Source organism: Bactrocera dorsalis, chromosome 3 (assembly GCF_023373825.1).
Source record: "Bactrocera dorsalis isolate Fly_Bdor chromosome 3, ASM2337382v1, whole genome shotgun sequence".
In the NCBI taxonomy this organism is placed as follows: Eukaryota; Metazoa; Arthropoda; class Insecta; order Diptera; family Tephritidae; genus Bactrocera; species Bactrocera dorsalis.
In genome coordinates, this window is record NC_064305.1 from 69,626,014 (window position 1) to 69,646,263 (window position 20,250).

Below are 20,250 nucleotides of genomic sequence, written 5' to 3' on the forward strand. Positions count from 1 at the left end.
TTTTTGTTGTTATTTTGATATATGTTGTATATTTGTTTGGTATTATTAATGACATACGCTATAACCACGTAAGCGGGTTCTACGCCATTAAAAAAGATGATTATTAAGAAGAAAATTAATTTTGAAACATGTGTACCCACCGTTCCTTACCTTTAAATTTCGGTGTTGTTGTTTTTGTACTAAAGAAAGAACACAGATTTTTTTAATGTCGTCCTTGGTGGGATGTCAATCCGCATCCATTCCTTTTATGTATACCCAACTGGATAGAAACTCTCTAGAAAAATAACTCCCTGCCTCAACTTTCTAAGCTACTTGATGGAATCGATCTATCAAGAATGTGAAGAGAATATGTCGCTGTGCTTTTATATCTCCAGGTTTTAGAAAGCTCTTATAGCTTTGAGACACATCCTATTTTTCCACCTTTTTATTGGTTATACATGAAGATTTGAAGCCCTTAATTCATTCACGTAGTATATTAGGGAATACGTTATTTCACAAGTTGATTAGTTTTTGCAAACGCCCCTTAAGTTGCAGGTTGTGCCTTAACAAGAAGCTTCCGACGTAAACAAGTTTTTATTTTCAATTCAAACCTTGCCGATAGCATTAGACTTTTCCCCATGTATAAAACATAGGATATTTTGCATTAAGAAAATGAATTTACAACTTTGAAAAAAAGTTATTCTATTAAAAAATTGTTCGCCCAACACATGTTTGTTTTGATCATCAATCATTCCGTGTTACTCATACGACATGGTGTACTATATGAGTACAGTACATTTGAAACATTATTTCGTATAACTTTTAAAGGAATCTTTGTGTGGAAAGTGATTAGACTCTTTTGTAGAGCGGAATAATTTGTTTTCGAATATCACTTTTACAGTTTTTTCCTATTTATTGTACTTTTGATTACAAAAGCTAAAGTGTTCTACATAATATGTAACATATTATGTTAAATATATGGGAAAAGTAAAATGATCTAGTCACGGTTCAAATTGGGAACAAAGAGTTTGTTCTACAATGTATCCTTTTTTGGGGCAAAAACTTAAACTTTAGGGGCATTTACACAAAAAAAAAAACAACTTGGGAAATAACCGACAACCTAAATTATATGTATGTATGTATATACCTATTTTATGCTTGTACCAATGATTGCCATTCAATTATACACTTTTCTATAATCTGTATATAGCATATCCGTATATTTTATTTAATGTTCTGTTAAGACAATACAAAGTCATGACTTTCTTTGTCCATCGCAATTTTGCTGCACTCTATATACCGTTGTCATACATATATACTTATGTTTATAATTATTTTTAATAAATTTTTAGTTAACTTGTAAAATTGCAAAGTGCAAAAATGTCAAAATTTATCATTTTCATATTTTGGCATGTGCTAGGGAGGGATAGTTAAAGTTTTTTTTAAGAAGAGATTTTTAAGTAGAGGTAGTAAGAGAAAACTAGAAAAAGATAATGGGTAAAAGACAGAGTGCGTTGTGGAAGGTACGTGGGTGGAGAGTATGTTAAAGAGAGCGTTGAAACTTGTTAATTTATACAAAAAAAAATTCAAACTTATTATGAATCGCGTCGTTATTTACTACTGGGTGTTGAGGCGTTGTACACTTCTTATACATATGAACATTTTCTTTCCTGTTGTTTGCCACGCACTGATGTTTGGGACATATTCACGATACAAAAAAAAAAAAACACAATAACAATAAAAAAAACAGCATCCAGAGTCGCCAAAACGTTGACCACGAATATATGCCAATAAGTTGCATTACAACCACCTGCTCCAATGACTTTTTGAATTTACTTAAATACTAACTTTTCAATTCAATTCTTTTATTATGTTGATTTTCTCTTTGTTTTGTTTTAATAATTAATTAGTTAAAGTGCTTTTTCCACGTACATTAGAAAAAGATTATCATGTGTACTTTTACAATGTGCATAATTCAGTTTCAAGTTTATTTTATACGTAGGTTATGTTTTCTTGTTTTTAATTATTTTTTTTTTTTGTTTTTGGTTTTAATATTTGTTTATACCATCACTCGCACTTAAAAGTTTGCAATTAGCATTAAGATTGGTGTGAAATTTTATTGTTTGATTTTCAGATTCATGATGTTAAGGCAGAAATATTTGTGTAAAACGAAAGAATAACATTTTTTTCTTTTAATGTACTAAAGAGATGTGTTGAAATTCATTTAAGTAGTATTGCCTTTATTTAAACGACAGCTGCAAAGCTCATATGAAACAAGTAAGCTTCGCATATAAAAACGTATTAAACATAACATTATATATATTTTTAAACCATAAACCAAGTTGAAAAAAAAATAAATAACGGTTCTGTCATACTCTTCATATGGCGCTGCATGATATATGTATGTATATGTATGTATTTTAAAAACATGTAGGTTTTGAAAATTTCACATTTTTCTTGATAATATCTTAGTTTTAGAAAATTGTTTATTTTGCTACAATTTATTATATCTTTATCTAATTCCATTTGCATTAAGAAAAATTATGGCAATTACATTTCTTACAAGTTTTCGCTATTAAACTCCATAAAAGACTTTTTGCAAATTGCCATTTTAGCGCTTATATTAATTATATATTCGCTACAAAGTATGTATGTACTTAACAAAAGCTAAAAAGATGTTCAGTAAGTATTTTATTTGCTTTTAAATTCTTTTTTTTTTTTTCTTTTTCTTTATATATAATATTCATATAATATTGCAAGAGATTGTGTTATTTTCGTTTTTAAACGCTTAATGCGCAACTTCGCCGTGTACTTTAGCACGCTTTTCCACTGTTGCTTCGAAATGTTTTATATTGTTGAAAGTTGTATCCATTTGCAAAGCAAAGTAATTTAGTTAACAAAGAAATATTTTTGCACACAGAAAATCGTTAAAATATAAGATAGTTGATTAAAAATTGTTAAAAAAAAATTTATAAAAATTAAAAAATTCAAAAAAATTAAATTAAAAGAAACAAGAAAAGAATAAATTATAGAAATAAAAAAATAATAATAATAAAAAATAAATAAATTGCACAAAATTAAAAAAAAAATTAAACCAAAAAAAATATATTAAATGAAATAAAAAAAAATTATTGAATCACAAAAAATTAGATTAAATTAGCAAAGAAATTCTAAAAAAAAAATTTAAATTAAAATTTATTAAAAAAGTATAGTAACATTTTGAAATTAAATATACTTTTGCTCATTTATCTGCAGTTCCCTTTTCACCGTGCGAGGTTTGACACAAATTCATAAAATACATATATATGTATGTATGTATATGAAACTTTTGCAAAGGTTGACATGGCACAAAAAGAAATTGTTGAATAAATCTGGATTTTAATGTTTCTTGAACGCATAAGATAAACGTAAAAATAATACAAATAATTAATTTTATTGCTGCAAATTTGTAAGTGACAAGTAGGTGTGAGTTTTGACCTATATGAGTCTGCAGTTTATATGATTCTTAAATATTTTTTATTAACTGAAATGTATTTGACTAGCTAGTTTAAAACAAATATATATACATATATTGCAAAATTAAACGGCAAAGGGTTCGAAAAGTACTTCAAAATATAACTGAGTTACAAGTTGAGATTTATATGGTGCTAATAATTAAACGGTTCGTAGAAAGTTGTCTAACAAAAATTACTAAATTCTGATATTGCACTTTTTCTTAGAATCATTATAGCTTTAATTGCTCTAGGTGCAACATAATATACAATTTAGATATTTTGGCTTTATATGCATATACATATAAGTATGTGTGTATGTTTGCATGTATTTATTACAATATGGTGTTGATTCTGGCATATTTTCTTGTTCATGTTTTTAAACATTTTCAACAGCGCAACCCTTTTTAACTAATGAAGTTTGACTGATAATCAGAAATAAGCAATTATACTTAATTTAGTTTATAACTTCTCAAGTCAAATTTTCGTGTTAAATTTTTAGTTTTCAGAAGTTTGTAATGCTTTTATTTGCTGTATTCACTATGATTTGCTTTAGTTTATGAATTTTAGTTAAAATTATACTCTATATATATGCATATGGTGCTCTTTTCAATGCCTTCATTGCTATATTTATTAACAGTTTTTGTTGTTGTTAATAAAGCTTAATGTTTGGTATATGCGCGCAAACATTTTATATAAACACGCTAATATTCTTTAAGAAACTTTTAAAAAGTATTCAACATAACTATTTAAAAAATACTAGTTTGCTTAAAAAATGTGTGTACAATTATTTCGAGATTGAACAAAACAAATAATAATAAGAACAATTTAAAATAGTTTCCAAAGTACAAATATTTAAATTCATATAAAATATATTGGTATTATATAAAGTGTAGCATTAATAGTGTTCTCAGAAAGCGACCTTAAACGTCAACAACCATTTTTTTGTGTATATCTGTATTACCGACCACGGAGCAAAATTCATCGAAGGAGATTTTACCATCCTCATCTTTGTCGGCAAAGCAAATAGTTTTATCAACAATTTGCTGTAATTGTGTGTCTTTCAGATTATTGCCCACCATCATTTTTAACACCTACAAAGTTAAAAAATAATTGATAACATGTGGAACAAGAAGGCATATACATACATATGTAGTTAAACTATAAGCCACTTTTAAACACACCATATTAACGCACACACTTAAAACTTACTTGAAAAAGTTCACCATTCGATATGTAACCATCATTATCCATGTCGTAGATGCGGAAGGCGAAACGCAATTTTGATAGTTTGTCGCCTTTAACACTAAACTGTGATACGCCTTGTATGAACTCCTTGAAATCGACTTCGCCATTACCGTCCGCATCAAAAATATCGATGACGCGCTGTACCAAAGGATTTTGTTGTAATTCCGGCAAGGACATGAATTCATCTACGCTCAGTGCTCCCGAATTATCCAAGTCGAGTTTGCGGAAACGTTTGCCTAAACGTCTGATCTCATCAGCATCAACTAAATTAGTAAAGAAATTAATTATTAGTTTTCAAAATTTGTATGGCTATTACTTTAAAAAGCATTTCTTAATTTCTGTCTGTTCGATTAAACATAGCTAAGCAAATTAATTTATTTAAGTAGAAAAAAATTAGAAATATACATATGTATATGAATACTTACAGTTGGAGCACATCTCCATGGGCAAAGAGGTTTCATTACCCTAGAAAAACCAAAGTTTAATAATTGTTATTAAACACGAAATTTTCATTTAAATAAATACAAAATTGAAATCGATGGTAATTTTTTAAGACAATGGTGTACATATTAAGAAAACTTTTTCAAAGAATAAAAAAAAAAAACAAATATTCAATATAGCACTGAACAGAAAATGTTCTTTTTTATTTTTGCTGATATCATCAAGGACTGTAACCTCATCCAGCAAAACAAAAAAAAAATACATATTATACCATGAGTTATATGTAGAAGACAGAGCAATGAATTAATATCAAAGTTGAATGTTATATAGAAGTAAAATAAAATTGCCAAAAAAAATGCTTGAAACTGGGACAATTGTTAAACAGAAGGCATTAACCCCCAGTGTCCACAAGTTCTTTTTAGACTTACAAACAAACACATCTACGTGTGCTTATGTTTGTACTTGCGCTCTGCAGGTGGCTGCTGTGCCTTTATAGTGCTTGGCAGGTAGCACACAACCAATGCCCCATTGGCCTTGCAAAACCCTTGTGCTGAAGATAGACTAAAAAGCAATTTGTGCTTGGGCATCGCAATAAAGATAATTTAGAAACAAAAAAATTTAAAAATTAGATTATTTGTTTGCAAAAAGATAGAGAATAACATAAAAATATATGCAAGCCACCGAAAGAAGAATAAAAAAACTTCAATTCACCCTTCGATAACCCTATTCTCTAAACACACATTTGTATATACATATTTGTGGACAATGAAAACTATTAAATTACTATGAAATTTTTTTTAATTTTTTTTGTTTTACCATTTTTTACGCTGTTGTTAGTATGCGTTTCTAAAGATATGCCGAGATTTATAAATCACAAATGTTTCCAATTGGAAATGTATATTTTCACTTTTTACACCCTGGGTTGTTGGTTATTTTCTACTTCTCACGTCTATTTCTTCACACTTTCTTGTATAGCAATTTTTACTTCTTTTTTAGCACTGTGAACTTTTTGGGCGAGACGTTATTGCACTTTCTGTTATAAATTTAACAACGGATTTACAGAAATTTTGTGTTTTGTAATATATTTTCACTTTTATTTGCCAAAAGGCCTAGACTTTTTCCATTTATAAATTCAGAAATTTTGCTTTCGCTTATTCCGTTGCTGCTTCGTTCGATATGAAGTTATACACACACATAAGTAATGTCAACGCCTTATACTTAGCCCTTTTAGGGATTTTGACAATTAATTTAAATTTATTAAATTTAACAATTCGTGGAACACACATAATAAAATAATACTTATTAAAATTTATTTTATACTTAAAATGTTAAAATATTCGTATATGTACATATTTTATACAATTAATTTGCCACGAAATGTTCGCTAAAAATACATGTGTTTTCGACCCATTTGTGTTGAAGTGAAGTTCAGTAAATCAAGTACGAATCCATGTTTAAGAAAGCTTTTGAATTTTTACGAACGATGTAGAAACAAATTTGCGGTGAGTGGAGTTGTGACAAAAATTAACTAAAATTTCAACATGTTAAAAAAAATGTTTAGATATAGGTAAATACATAAACATGCCACTCCAATGAATTTACACGAAGTGTTTACCCATTGAAGAACGCTTCTCAAAAGGTTTTTATATGTTGTTCGCCGTTTTTAATGAAAGGAATGCATACTGATCGTGGGCTCAAGTGTCTTGTGTATAGCTACCTTAAATGAAATATACGCAATGCAAATCTGTGTTTATAGGTGGTGCAAGTAATCTCACTTGGCAACTCTGAACGTTCAGGTAGTGCAAATAATCACCTGTTTGGCATGTAAAATAGAGGAAAGAAAAAAATTGAAAGCATAGAGTTTGTAGACAAACAATACGTCTTAGTGCAATCATCTCGCACAGCTAACAAACTGAAAATTCAGTTCTTAGTCAAACGGTTAAAGCCTAATTTTGATATTAAACACAATAACACATCGAATTATACCATAGCGCATAAAAAAGTCGGGTTCGAAGAGAAGCCAACCAGCTTGGATACTGCCAGGAAGTGATTTTTAACTGCTCTTCACAACATTTGTGCAAGTTTTTTTGTACGGACAACCTGTTCTCTACCTACTGATATCACATAATATGGAGCATATATCTGCAGTTAACAGCGGAAACGTTGGGGGCAACAACAGCACATCAGCAACAACGTCCGCAGGCAATAAAACAATAAACTCGAAAGATTCTGAGAGCGGTGTTGGTGCTGTAACTCCACTTGCCGAGGTTGAGAAACTCACCTATGAAATCCACCGTTACTCCAGTTTTTCCACCAACTATTTTCCTGAGTAAGTCGCATACATATGTAAATGCAGAAAAACACTTTTGTTGTAGCTTCGCTTACCTAAGGGCTAGCGGGAACATTTGCATAATACTGCTGCTATGTGCACAATTTTGCACTTTATATTAGATATTTATACAGTTTGCTTAAATTTGAAGAATACTGTAGCGTAGAAAAACAAATAAAGCAAAACAACAAGCGACACAATAATTTGAACATGTGCATATACACACAAACACGGCTGCGTGATTAGATTGCATTTGGGCGCGATATTACCTCTGTTTTTGAACTTTGCATATGTATGTATGTATGTGTGTTTACATATATGATTTGCTTCCACTGCCAACTGCGCAGTCGGTGATAATGAAAATATATATTTTTTTGTAAAATTTCTTTGTTTCACAATTTAATTGATTATTGTTTTTATTTCTAGAAATATACTGGTAGATTGCCCTAGTGACCAATCCTCACGTTGGTCTGCACACACAAACAATCCACCACAATTCCTTACGTTGAAGCTAAAGCGTCCTGCCATTGTTAAAAAGATAAAATTTGGCAAATTTGAAAAGTCACATGTGTGTAATATAAAAAAATTTCGTATATTCGGTGGACTCGATGAGGAGCGCATGGTGCTGCTTTTAGAAGGGTAAGTCAACAAAATTATGTCATACATTTAGTTATAACTTTTAATTTAAACTTATATTATTTATTACTTTTTAGGGGTCTTAGAAATGATAATGTGCCCGAAGTGTTCAACTTACGTTGCAAAACGGAGGACGGTTCGGAGCAACTACCCATTCTGTTTGTGAAAATAGTGCCACTACTCTCATGGGGTCCCACTTTCAATTTCAGTATTTGGTATATCGAATTGCACGGACAGGATGATCCAATGTACACCAGTGTCAGCTTGAGGAACTACAATATGGTAGATATGAAAATGTTAAAAGGCATTGAGTGTGGTAATTTCGTGCAAATCTTTTCAAAGCTACGCGAAGTTGAAATCGTTAAATTGTGCCTAAAACACTTTCGTCAGCAAGGTTACGATGCTGCTTTCAAAGCTCTGCAGGAGCAAACTCAAGTGCAGCTGGAAAACCCGCTTATAAGTGAACTACACAAATGTTTGGTTGTGAAGGGTGACTTCGAAAATGCGGAAAAATTGATTACTAAATGTGTTGGTGAGGGTCTCATGGACCTGTATCTAAATCGTCAAGATTATAAGCATACTTGGCGCATGCAACTAACACAAAGCCCTACGCAACCAGGTAAGTTGCTATTGATGCACATATACAATTTCGGATATTTTTAATGTATACTAAATTGAATTTTACTTTTAAGGCAATCGTGGCGGCCATCAATTGGTAGTGGATACTAAAAAACGCTTAGTCTATTTATATGGTGGTTGGGATGGCTATCGCGATCTCAGCGATTTGTGGGTTTTTGATATAAAAACTAACAGTTGGACGCTGCTTTTCGAACAAACAGAGCTTTTTAATGGACCAACACCGCGCTCATGTCACAAAATGGTCTACGATTCGGTTAGCGAAAATATCTTTATGTTAGGCCGTTATTTGGACAACTCAATACGCACCACAGACTATATTAAAGTAAGTTATTTGTAATAAGTACAGTGCAAACTTAAGCTAACTGAATTAATTTACAGAGCGACTTCTTCCTCTATGATACACGTGCACGCACATGGCTGCAAATCTGCGACGATACAAGCCAAGTCGGTGGTCCACAACTGGTCTACGATCATCAAATGTGTATTGATAGTGAGAAGCGTAATATTTATGTGTTTGGTGGAAAAATACTCACACCACGCAGTGTCTCGAACAGCACGTCAAATGAACCAGAATACTCGGGTCTATTCTCATATCACATTGCCACCAACACATGGACACAGATACTCGTCGATTGCCATCATCCTAGCGCAGCACAAGCGGACGTACTCTCGATAAAGTCACGCATAACGCATTGCATGGTATTCCACACGGTAAAAAATTGAGCGATTTTGTATGAAAAGTTCTTATTTTCAATATTGTTATTATTTTTCAATAGAAACATCGTAAACTTTATATTTATGGCGGTCAGCGGGGCAAAGAAGACATCGATGATTTTATCACCTATGATGTGGACACCCAATCCATTTCAGTACTGAATAAAAACAATAATAACTGCGGTGGCGCCGGCGGCAGCAGCGTCTGCAGTCACAATAACGCAAGCGACACTAAGAATGAGCCGTCACCAGGTTATACGCTGCGCGCCACAATCGATTGCGATCGCGACGAAATCTATATTTTCTCCAGTTTGAGCAAGCTAAAAGACCGTCGTGATATCCAACATATTGATGCTTCCAACTCATTTTGGGTATATTCCCTGGAACATTATATGTGGTCGCGTATTTACACTTGTCGCCATAATGCCGAAGCGTCGAATGCCACGGCGAAAAATGATCTACTCGAGCCGTGTCCACGTTATGCGCATCAGTTGGTTTACGACGATGTGGCAAAGGTGGGTAGTGTGTTATATTTACTGGAATTCATTATAATGTATATGTATTTTGCAGTCGCACTATCTCTTTGGTGGAAATCCTGGCAAGTCGTCGCGCCCGCAAATGCGTCTGGATGACTTTTGGATACTGGAGCTGGAAAAGTATTACAACAACAAAAATAATTTGTTAAATGTGTTAATAAAAAATTGTTTAATATTGTTTTTAGGCCTAAGCGCAGTGAGATACTCATGCATTGCCGTTATCTCGTGCGAAAATTACACTACGAAGAAATGGCACGCACCGATCCGCTGAGTGCAATGCAATATTTACGCCATCACGTTGCGCAAGTTATTGATCACTCGAATCCAGAGCAATTACATAATGTAAGTAAAATATTTTTTAGACATATTTTTTTTAAAACAGAAACTTAAAAAAAAATTAACAAAAAATTTGTTAAAGATCAATTGCTTTACACTAACATTTTTCTTTTGATCAAATTTTTTATAAAATTTTTATTTGTGACAGAAATATTTTTAGACTGATTTTTTTTTAACAAAAACATTTTGAAAAACTTCCGATATTTCTGTTACACTTTTTAAAATGTTTACATTGAATTTTTTAATAATTTAAAAACTAAGAAAAAATATTTTTAACAATTAAAAAAATAAGAAAATAATATTTTTATTAATTAAAAAAATAAAAAATTATTTATAACAATTAAAGAAATAAGAAAATAATATTTTTATGAATTAAAAAAATAAAAAATTATTTTTAGCAATTAAAAAAAATAAGAAAAAATTATTTTTAACAACTAAAGAAAAAAAAAAAAATTTTAACAATTAAAAAAGTAAGAAAAAAAATATTTTTAACACAATTTTTTTGACAAAATTATTTCCCCACTTTTTGGCTTTTTTCAATTTTGTACATACATATGTAAAATCTTAATTTCTTGAAATTGAAAAGGTTAACTTAAAACGAATTGAATTTAAAAAACTCAATCAAAAAATTATCACAATTTTTTTTAACATAAATTACATGCAATTCCTTATATAAAAAAATTGCACAAACCTTTCTAACAAATTTTGTTTTTTACAAAAACTTTTTAAAATCTAAATTTCAAAAAAAAACCTGAACCTGATAAAATTTTTTTACTATTGTTTTTTTGAAACACTGAATTTTTTTTCTTACCACCGAATTTTTTCACAATTAAAAAAGAGTATTCGAAAAGATTTGATTAAAAAAAAAATTACAAAAAAATTAATTCAAATTATTTTTGACATAAAAAATATTTATTTTATTTAATATAAAAAATAAGTTTTTACAAAAAATATTTGAACATTTAAAAAAACTTCGATTAACTAACCTCTTTAACACGAAAATTTTGACAAAAAAAAAAAACATTCGAAATAATTTTTTTAATATTTTAACATATTTTTTGATTTATTTTTAACAGATAATTTTTCACAATTAAAAAAAATATCCCAAACTGATTTTAATTTAAAAAAATCCATTGATACATTTTTTCTCCCCTTTTTCCTTTTTTATTTTAATTTTTAACATAGAAAAATAATTTTTTATAAGAATTTAGAACATTACTGACACAGAGTTTCACATCCTTTAAAAAAAAACAGATGGAAAAAATATCAAAAAAAGTTATTAACGAAAATTTATTAAAAAAAAATATATTAAAAAAAATATCAAAGACAAAACTAATTAAAAACAAAATTATTTAAAAAAAAAAATTATTTAAAAAAAAAAATATTAAAACAAAAAATAATTTAAAAAAATTAATAATATGTAAAAAAAAAATTTATTAAAGTTTATTAATATAAAATTTAAAGTTTATTAATACAAAAAATAATTTAAAAAATTATTTAAAAAAATTTTAAAAAAATATTAAAAAATTAATTAAAGTTTATTAATATGATATTTCGACCAATTTATTTTTAACATTTTTTTTCGTAAATTTTGTAAAACTCCACATTTTTTTCTAATGACGCAATTTTTTTACAAAAAAAAAGGTATTCGAAAAAGATTTTAATAAAAAAAAATCAATAACAATTTTATATATGAAATAATAAACCATTTTTTACATACAATTTTTTCCAAAAAAAAATTATTTCACTAAGAATGTTTAATATAAATATTTTACCAATGCTTTTCTCAAAAAAATTTTTAACACAAAAACAAAAAAATAAAATTTTCTTACTATCATCTTTTTGTTACCAACTTTTTATTGCAATTTTTTTCATCAAACATTTTTTTCTACAATTTATTTTTTTTTAGTTCCACAAGTTGGCCTCCCTGCTATTTCGCTCCGACGATGTCAGCAGCACAACCGGTCGTTCACCATTGGCCACACCGCCTTTGGGCAAGTCATTGAAAATGGATAACAGTGTGCAGGTGGACAATTTGGAAACGGACACCACAAATACAACGGCAGAAAGCGACGAAAAACAACTAGATGAAGGTATGCAATCAAGGCAACGTGCCACTCGTTTTGTATACTTCAATTAATTTTGTATTATATATTATGCGCAGACTCTTCGAATAAATCGGGTCTGCAGTCGGAGGGCTCCAATCCCTCGGAGGATCTCTCAATGGAATCTTGTGATAGCAGCGCAACCGCATCATCTGTATCTGGCGCTTCTGATTCGGCTGTGTCTTCGGCTGGCTCCATAACACACAGCCGACGGAATAACAGTAAGAGAACACATGACAGCCGTGAACAAGAACTGCGCCGGCGTCGTGCCTTTCTTTTCAATAAACTGGTGAAATTGATGCCGGCCAATATGGTGCAGCCAGAACGGAATCTAAGCGATTTTGTTGTTATGTAATAGCGCGGATGTTGAATAACATATTTTTTATAATAACCTACGGATTAAGTTAAGTTTTTCAAAGCAAATGCGTTTTTAACTGCGAGGAATGACATGTGAAAACTGTGCTCTGCGTTAAGATTATAACCAAAATGTTGAATAAGTACCAAATCAAGTTGAATGTTGAATGCTTTCGAAAAGTCAATAATATGTCTTTATAATACAAGCACATATATGCATATAACTAAAGTCTGTAATGTTAATTTTAGTGTCGAGGAAATAACAAATATGCCTTAAGTATCGATTAAACGCAAAAAAAGTGAAAAAATTATAGAAGAAATATTTATTTAAAGCAGGCTTCCATATGTCGCTGTTGTCTTGGTTATGTAAAATCTCTGCTATTTTGTTTGTTTGTTTAGAGCATAATGACTTTGTGATACGAATATATGTATATTATACCTACGCTGGCTTTAGGAAATGTAAAATGTTTGTGCGCTGTTCACATTTTCAAAATAGTACTGATTTATGATTATTTACTTTATACAAACTAAAAATATATGTAATTGTTAAGCGAACATAATGCAATATATACTATAATTAACATAATATTTCTTACAATAAATAATGGAAAATTTAAAATTATAAATTTTTCTACAGACTTTTTCGCTTAGACTTAAAGGCCGCAGCTTAATTGATGCCGATTGATTCCAGGTAATGGCTCATTATTGTATCCTGCACCGCCAGAAATACGACGCGAAAGTTTCTCGTATCTGTGGATAAAGAAATATATGAAACTATGGCGATATATATAAATAATTGGTAGTCGAAAAAGTCCTTTCGTATTTTGTCAATAGATGTCTTTGCAGTTGTATATCTCAGTGCTACCAATCACATTATGTCATACCATGTAATGTTGGAAAAGTGAGATTTTAAGCTTCATTTAACCAAAAAAATTCGGGGAAGTTGAAAAAATGTTACAGCTGTTCAAAAACGAGTGAAAATAATGAAGAAATTTGTTATATTTTGAAATTTTTGTGTAAAAAAAGGAAAAGATGCCACGCAAGCCACCAATAAAATTTATGAAGTTTACGGAGACGATGCTGTATCAGTTCGTGTAGCACAACAATGGTTCGCTCGATTCCATTCTGGAAATTTCGAAATTTCGATTTACTCCGATGGAATTTTAACACTAATGGAATAATGTCTCCAGTGTAAAAATGGCAAAAAGTGGTCGTCCAATATGGTACAGCTTTGTTTATTTATTTATTATTATAAATATTAAAAAAAAAATTAAGTTAAAATTTTATTAGAAATACGAAAAGACTTTTTCGACTACCCAATACATAGGGGGTCCGTTTCAAACAAGTTGATTTTTTTTTGTTTGATAATGGCCCCAGAAGTGTCAGTTTTTTTTTTGCCCTAAAAGAAGGCACACGCTTTCAATTCAATCAATTAGCAATTTAAATCGTGAATAAATATTTTACTGGGATTTTATATGGAATTTTTTGATCTTTTGCAAGAAAGTTTTGGTTTTTGTCTTCTCGTTCTATAAAAAATGGTATTAATATTTGTTTACATAAAAATATTCCTTCATAAGTTATATGCACTTAGAGTTATGCATGAAATGTACTGTACTCATACTATAGTACACCATGTCGTATGAGCAACACTGAATGTATAAATCACTTGTATGAATACTCAGGTCATTTGAAGTACGAGTACACTTGTGCTCACATAATTAAGCCTTTGCATGGTAAAATCACGTTTCAGAATATAAAGTCAAAGAAGTAGTTTTTCATTGCCCAAAATATGGTCTGTAGTACTAGTGTCTAGCTAGGAAAATTTATCAAGCTACCTGGCTATCTGCGGATCGAAAAGCCACCAGATCGACCATGTTGTTATAGACGGAAGACATGTCTCCACGGGGGACGACATTTTAAGCTCTTTGCGTACAGATGCAAACGAAACCATTGGTTTTTGGAAAAGGCAAAAGAACAGCTGGTACGATGATGAGTGCTATGTCCCAATGGAAAGAAAACCTAGCAACGTTACAATCGACGGTGATCTCGTGACTGATTTTCAGAGCATACTGAAATTATGGAGGGAACACTTCTCCAGCCTGCCGAATGCATTAAAAGCATATGACCAGGAGATGCTGACCCGATTCCCCAATCGTTGACTAGGAACGGGCGTTCCATTGCCCGACTATGAAGAAAATCGAATAGTTATTTCCCGTCTAAAGAACAACAAAGCGGCGGGGGCCGATGGATTGCCAACCAAGCTATTCAAGAACGTTAGCAAAGAACTGCTGGCGTACGCCGATGATATCGATATCATTGATCATAAGAATTGTGGCGTTAGTTCTGCTTTCTCCATGTTGAACAAAGATGCGAAGCAAATGGGTATGTTAGTGAACGAGGGCAAGACGAAGTACCTCCTGTCATCAAACAAACAGTCGAAGTATTCGGGATTTGGCTACCACGTCATTGTTGACAGTCATAATTTCGAAGTCGTATATAATTTCGTCTATCTTGGAACTAATATTAACATCAACAATAACGTCAGCCTCGAAATCGAAGAATACTCTTGACAACAGGTGCTACTTCGGACTGAGTAGACAATTGAGAAGTAAAGTCTTCTTTCGCCGACCAAATACCAAATTCTACAAGTCACTCATCATCCCTGTCCTGCTATATGGTGCAGAGGTAAGGGCGTTGGCAACATCTGATGAGTCGGCGTTACGAGTTTTCGAGAGAAAGGTTCGGCAGACGATAGTCCTTAGTCCACAGCGAATATCGCATCGATGGAACGATGAGCTGTACGAGTATACGACGACATTGTCATAAGTTAGTTCAGCAAATTAAGAGACATCGGCTACGCTGGCTAGATCATGTCGTCCAAATGGATGAAAACACTCCATATCTAAGAGTATTCGACGCAGTACCTATCGGGGGAAGCAGCGGAAGGGAAAGACCTCCGTTTTGTTGAAGGGACCAGTCTGCAATTGGAATCTCCAAAACAGTGAAAAGAAAGAATGACTGGCGCGCTGTTGTAAGCTCGGCTATAACCGAGTGAGCGGTGTCGACCGGGTGGGTACTTTTTTGACGTGCACGTAAAATTAGAGTCCAAATGGAGTAATGCAAGGTTAGAGCGGATCGATTTGCAGGGAGCCAAGAAATGTAAAAATCACGTTTGAGCGAAATGTTCTACCGATCTTTCTGAACAACTTTGCCTAAGAAATTATGGATCTAGGCCCTATTTCGGGCCAGCGATTTTTAAGTTGAAGTTTTTCAAGGATTATAAAAGTCAGTTTTTGAGATATCCGAATGAAATATAATACGTAGGTGCATTTTGATATTCTATTGATTATTTGTCGGAATTGGCCAGATCGCGTATCTCCCATACAGCTAATCAGATTTTTTTTAACTTCGCTCCGTTTGTAGGCCCATAATCTCTTAGGCGAAGTTTTTCAGAACGAGCCATAGAACTTTTATATTCGCATTATATAGAAAAAAATTGACCCGCTCTAAGTAAGGTGAAAACTCCCTATGTAGGCGAATTGCACGTCGCAAACAAAATTCTGGGATACAGTGATTGATTCTAACTTTAATTTAGGAATGATGATAGATATACAAAAACAAACTATGAACATTATGGATCATCAGGCATGGTATGGGGGTGTTTCACTTCATTCGGAATAGGACCACATTATTTAAAAAAATATTTTAACATAACATTTAACTGGAAATTACGCCGATGTTTTATCACAAGGTTGAATTTTTTAGCAGCGTAACGACCCAAGGCACTGCTCGAGATTCATTAAGCACTGGCCTTTAATGAACCACGACAATTGTCCCAAGTGGCCTGCCTAAAGTCCGGACTTAAGCCCCATAGAGAATCAATGGAGGAATTTTAAGAAAGCTGTTATACGACTAACTGTGTATATCGAATTTGTCACGAAGTTTGTAACACATAGAACAAAACGTCGGAGACCCTTAAAGTATTTATATAAATGATGTTCCTCTGTCTGTCTGCACTAGAAATTTTACACTCATATAGTATACTCGTATACTTACCCGTGGCGCATGTATAATGTGTATAAATTTTACGATCTTTATCCACCATTGCCTCAAACATTTGGCGTATGAAATATTTTGCACTGTCCGCATTTTGTTTGGGACCTGAAATGTTAGTTTTTCAAAGGATTTATGAAATTTTCATCTAACATTTTTAAGTATGATAATTTTACTTAAAAAATATACATTGAATGCCTTCTATTGAACTACAGACGTTAAAAATAGATGGTCTTGGCTAGACAACCAGATCTTCAGTTCAAAAAAGTCCACAAAATAATTTTGAAAGGCCGTAAAGTGAAGTTGTTCGAGTTAGCTGAGACTCTAAAGATATCAACTGAATGTATAAATCATATCATCACGAATATTTCGCTATGAGAAAGCTCTGTGCAAGTTGGGGCCCCGTGGACTCACTTTTGACTAAAACCAAGTGGATGATTTGGAGCAGTGTTTGGAGATGTTCAAGCGTAATAAATCCGAGTTTTTGCATCGATATGTGGAAATAGAAGAAACCTTCATCACTTTACTCCGAAGTTCAAATGACAGTCATCCGAGTGGACACAATGAATCCGCTCTTAACCGTGGAAAAACGCAACATTCGGCCAGCAAGGTTATGTTTATATTTTGCGATACGCATGGAATAGTTTTTATTGACTACTTTTAAAAAGGAAGGATCATCAACAGCGACTATTACATAGCGTTATTGGACCGTTTGAAGGACGAAATCACCCCAAAAGAAAGTGCTGTTTCACCAAGACCAATGTGTCGTGCCACAAGTCAGTGAAAACTATGGCAAAAAACCATAAATTGGGCTTCGAATTGCTCTCTCCTTCATCTACTTTAACTATCATACCAAAAGAATTTTCATCGAATGAAGAGGTGATTGTCGAAACTGAGGCCTTTTTTTGCTAAGGATACATCGTACTACAAAAATGGAATGGAAAAGTTGGAAGGTCGTTATAAGCAGTGTATCGCTCTTGAAGAGAACTATGTTGAATAAAACAAGTAAGAAAGGGCTAAGTTCGGGTGCAACAGAACATTTTATAGTCTTGAAAAGCCAGGGAAATATCGTTGACGTTTTGCGCTTTAAGCACCAATTATCAATATCTCAATTTTTACCCAACTTACAGCTTGCAAGGACGGACCGACGAACAGAAATTCAGCCAGTCACTCGGACTTCAACTCGTCTCGACATTCTATAATATAAAACAAACTAACTAACTTGTTTATTTTTATGTGATACATGCAACCGTTAGATGAACAAAACTATTATACTCTGTAGCAACATGTCGAAGACTTTTTAGGCTACATTTATATAAAAAATAGATTCCAAAGACATGCATACCTTCATACTCCGGATAGTAGTCCACTAAGTGTGAGGTCATTATTTTCTCTTCCAGTAAATCTTGTTTATTTAAAAATAGAATAATCGAAGATTTACGAAAATAGCTTGTTGATAAAATGGCACGAAAGAGGCCCTTGGATTCCTCCATGCGGCTCTGTAAAACAAACCAAAACAGTTTCTCCGTTATCTATTGATAGAAACCACTTCTTAAGAATATTGGTACACACAGGTAATGTTAGGGAAATATCATAAATTTTATAAACATGGAATTTCAATTTTGAAATATTATTCATCTTATAAGTTCTTCAAAATTTCTGGATTAAAAAAATCAAATCATCAATAGTCCTGCTGTACGTAGATTGTCTCATCAGTACAGTAACAAGAAATCGCGACCGCCTGTATGAATGTCTGAGGGTTAAAAGGAAATGATTTGGCGGACAAGCTCAGGTCCGAAAATAGTTTTTGAAGTGGTTTCACTTACTAACAAAAAAGAGCTCCGGACGTAGGAAAAAATGAGAATGAACGGCACTGACTTTTAGTCAAAAGCGGGTCTTCCTGATTGTAATCCAGAAAATCGCAGATGTGGGTGGGGCGACATAATGTTAGTGAGGGCATTAAATTTCATATTTTTTAACCTCGGAAATTCTTAACTACCGGGGCAGTTGGTGATCAGCATCCTACACATATTTCTATTGGCTCTTTATTTTTCCCTGCTTCCCGATGTCATGGTTTTTATTTATATTCTAAAAACGACTCAGTCGTAGTCCGTGTTAAATTGATAGCTTTCTTCTTCTACTTCATTGGGGCTTTTCTTACGCGGAGTCGAATTTACAACAGCGCGCCTGTAATTCTCCCTATTCGCTGTTTGGCGCCAATTGGTGATTCCATGTGTAGCCGGGTCCTTCTCCACCTGATCTTTCCAATGCAGTGGAGGTCTTCCTCTTTCTCTGCTTACTTCGGCGGGTACTGCATTGGATATTTTCAGAGCTGGAGTGTTTTTATCCATTTAGACAACATGACCTAACCAGCGTAGCCGCTATTTCTTAATTCGCTGAGCTATGCCAATGTCGTCATATATCTTCTACAACTCATCGTTCCAGCGATATTCGCCGTTGCCAATGCGCAAAGTACCATAAATCTTCCACAGTACCTTTCTTACGAAAACTCGTAACGCTGATTCATCAGATGTTGTCATCGCCCATGCCTCTGCGCCATATAGCAGGCCGGGAATAATGAGTGACTTATATGTAGAGTTTAGTCTTTGTCCGTCGAGAGAGGACCTTACTTCTCAATTGCCTACTTAGTTCGAAGTAGCATCTGTTACCAAGAGTTATTCTGCGTTGGATTTCGAGGCTGACGTTGTTGTTGGTGTTAATGCTGATTCTAAGATAGACGAAATTATTCACGACTTTGTAGTTATGACTGTCAACAGTGACGTAGGAGCCATATCGTGAATGTGACGAGTGTTTGTCTGATGAAAGGAGATATTTCGTCTTGCCCTCGTTCACTACCAGACTCATCTGGTTCGCTTCTTTGCCCAACCTGTAGAAAGCAAAACTACCGGTTTCCTTTTCGTACTGTCAAAAGCAGCTTTAAAATCGACTTCTTACTTCAAGTAAAATAATTCAAAACTTGCGTTTCACTTACCAAACCTTTGGCCTCGCTTAAAGTCTGATCGTATTCTGAGAGCGATGTTAGAAATATGACAGCTGTCACATCATCGAAAAACTGCAACCATTTTCGTCGTTCAGATCGTTGTCCACCGACATCTATGACTCTGCAAAAAGAATATATAAATAGTTATGGTTAGTTTCTTATACATATACTTTATACAATCGGAAAGGTATCACATTTACCGAAGTAACGGCCGTTTGTTACTAGTACGTTTCGTTTTGTTTTGCTGTGTATCGAAAACGTGCTCCACTATTTCAGTCGTAACAACACGTGAATGCAATATGTGATCATCTGTGGGTACGTAATCGGGCTGTGTGACACGATCCAACATGTCAAGGAAACTGTGTTAAGGTATATATTGTAAATTAGT

At 32.7% G+C, this 20,250-nt stretch overlaps 3 protein-coding genes across 11 annotated transcripts in view; 1 reads left to right on the forward strand and 2 right to left on the reverse strand.

The window, feature by feature from the left end:
* Positions 1-2,005: 2,005 nt before the first annotated feature.
* On the reverse strand, positions 2,006-6,352 carry LOC105222894 (calcineurin subunit B type 1). The gene is made up of 4 exons (XM_011200435.4): positions 5,976-6,352; positions 5,144-5,183; positions 4,683-4,981; positions 2,006-4,564 (listed from the first exon to the last, which is right to left on the reverse strand). Exons 1-4 carry the CDS (start codon positions 5,976-5,978, stop codon positions 4,394-4,396), a joined length of 513 nt encoding a protein of 170 aa, XP_011198737.1. The 5' UTR covers positions 5,979-6,352; the 3' UTR covers positions 2,006-4,393.
* Positions 6,353-6,962: 610 nt separating this feature from the next.
* LOC105222910 (muskelin) lies at positions 6,963-13,434 on the forward strand. 2 transcript variants are annotated; one of them, XM_049453506.1, is made up of 11 exons: positions 6,963-7,488; positions 7,915-8,127; positions 8,202-8,406; positions 8,467-8,743; positions 8,817-9,085; positions 9,142-9,474; positions 9,540-9,992; positions 10,048-10,133; positions 10,199-10,355; positions 12,259-12,442; positions 12,514-13,434. In XM_049453506.1, exons 1-11 carry the CDS (start codon positions 7,289-7,291, stop codon positions 12,807-12,809), a joined length of 2,673 nt encoding a protein of 890 aa, XP_049309463.1. In that variant the 5' UTR covers positions 6,963-7,288; the 3' UTR covers positions 12,810-13,434. The 2 variants fall into 2 exon arrangements, with proteins under 2 accessions (XP_049309463.1, XP_049309464.1); XM_049453507.1 differs by lacking the exon at positions 6,963-7,488 and adding an exon at positions 7,563-7,780.
* LOC105222909 (guanine nucleotide-binding protein subunit alpha-11-like) overlaps positions 13,287-20,250 on the reverse strand; it is a 33,101-nt gene continuing 26,137 nt past the window's right edge. For all 8 annotated transcript variants that reach the window (XM_049453521.1, XM_049453520.1, XM_049453519.1 and 5 more), the window contains 5 exons: positions 20,063-20,221; positions 19,854-19,983; positions 18,207-18,360; positions 16,865-16,969; positions 13,287-13,558 (listed from right to left, as the gene is read on the reverse strand). In XM_049453521.1, the coding sequence (XP_049309478.1) occupies positions 13,476-13,558; positions 16,865-16,969; positions 18,207-18,360; positions 19,854-19,983; positions 20,063-20,221 (631 nt within the window). In that variant the 3' untranslated portion in view covers positions 13,287-13,475. The remainder of the gene's footprint in view (positions 13,559-16,864; positions 16,970-18,206; positions 18,361-19,853; positions 19,984-20,062; positions 20,222-20,250) is intronic.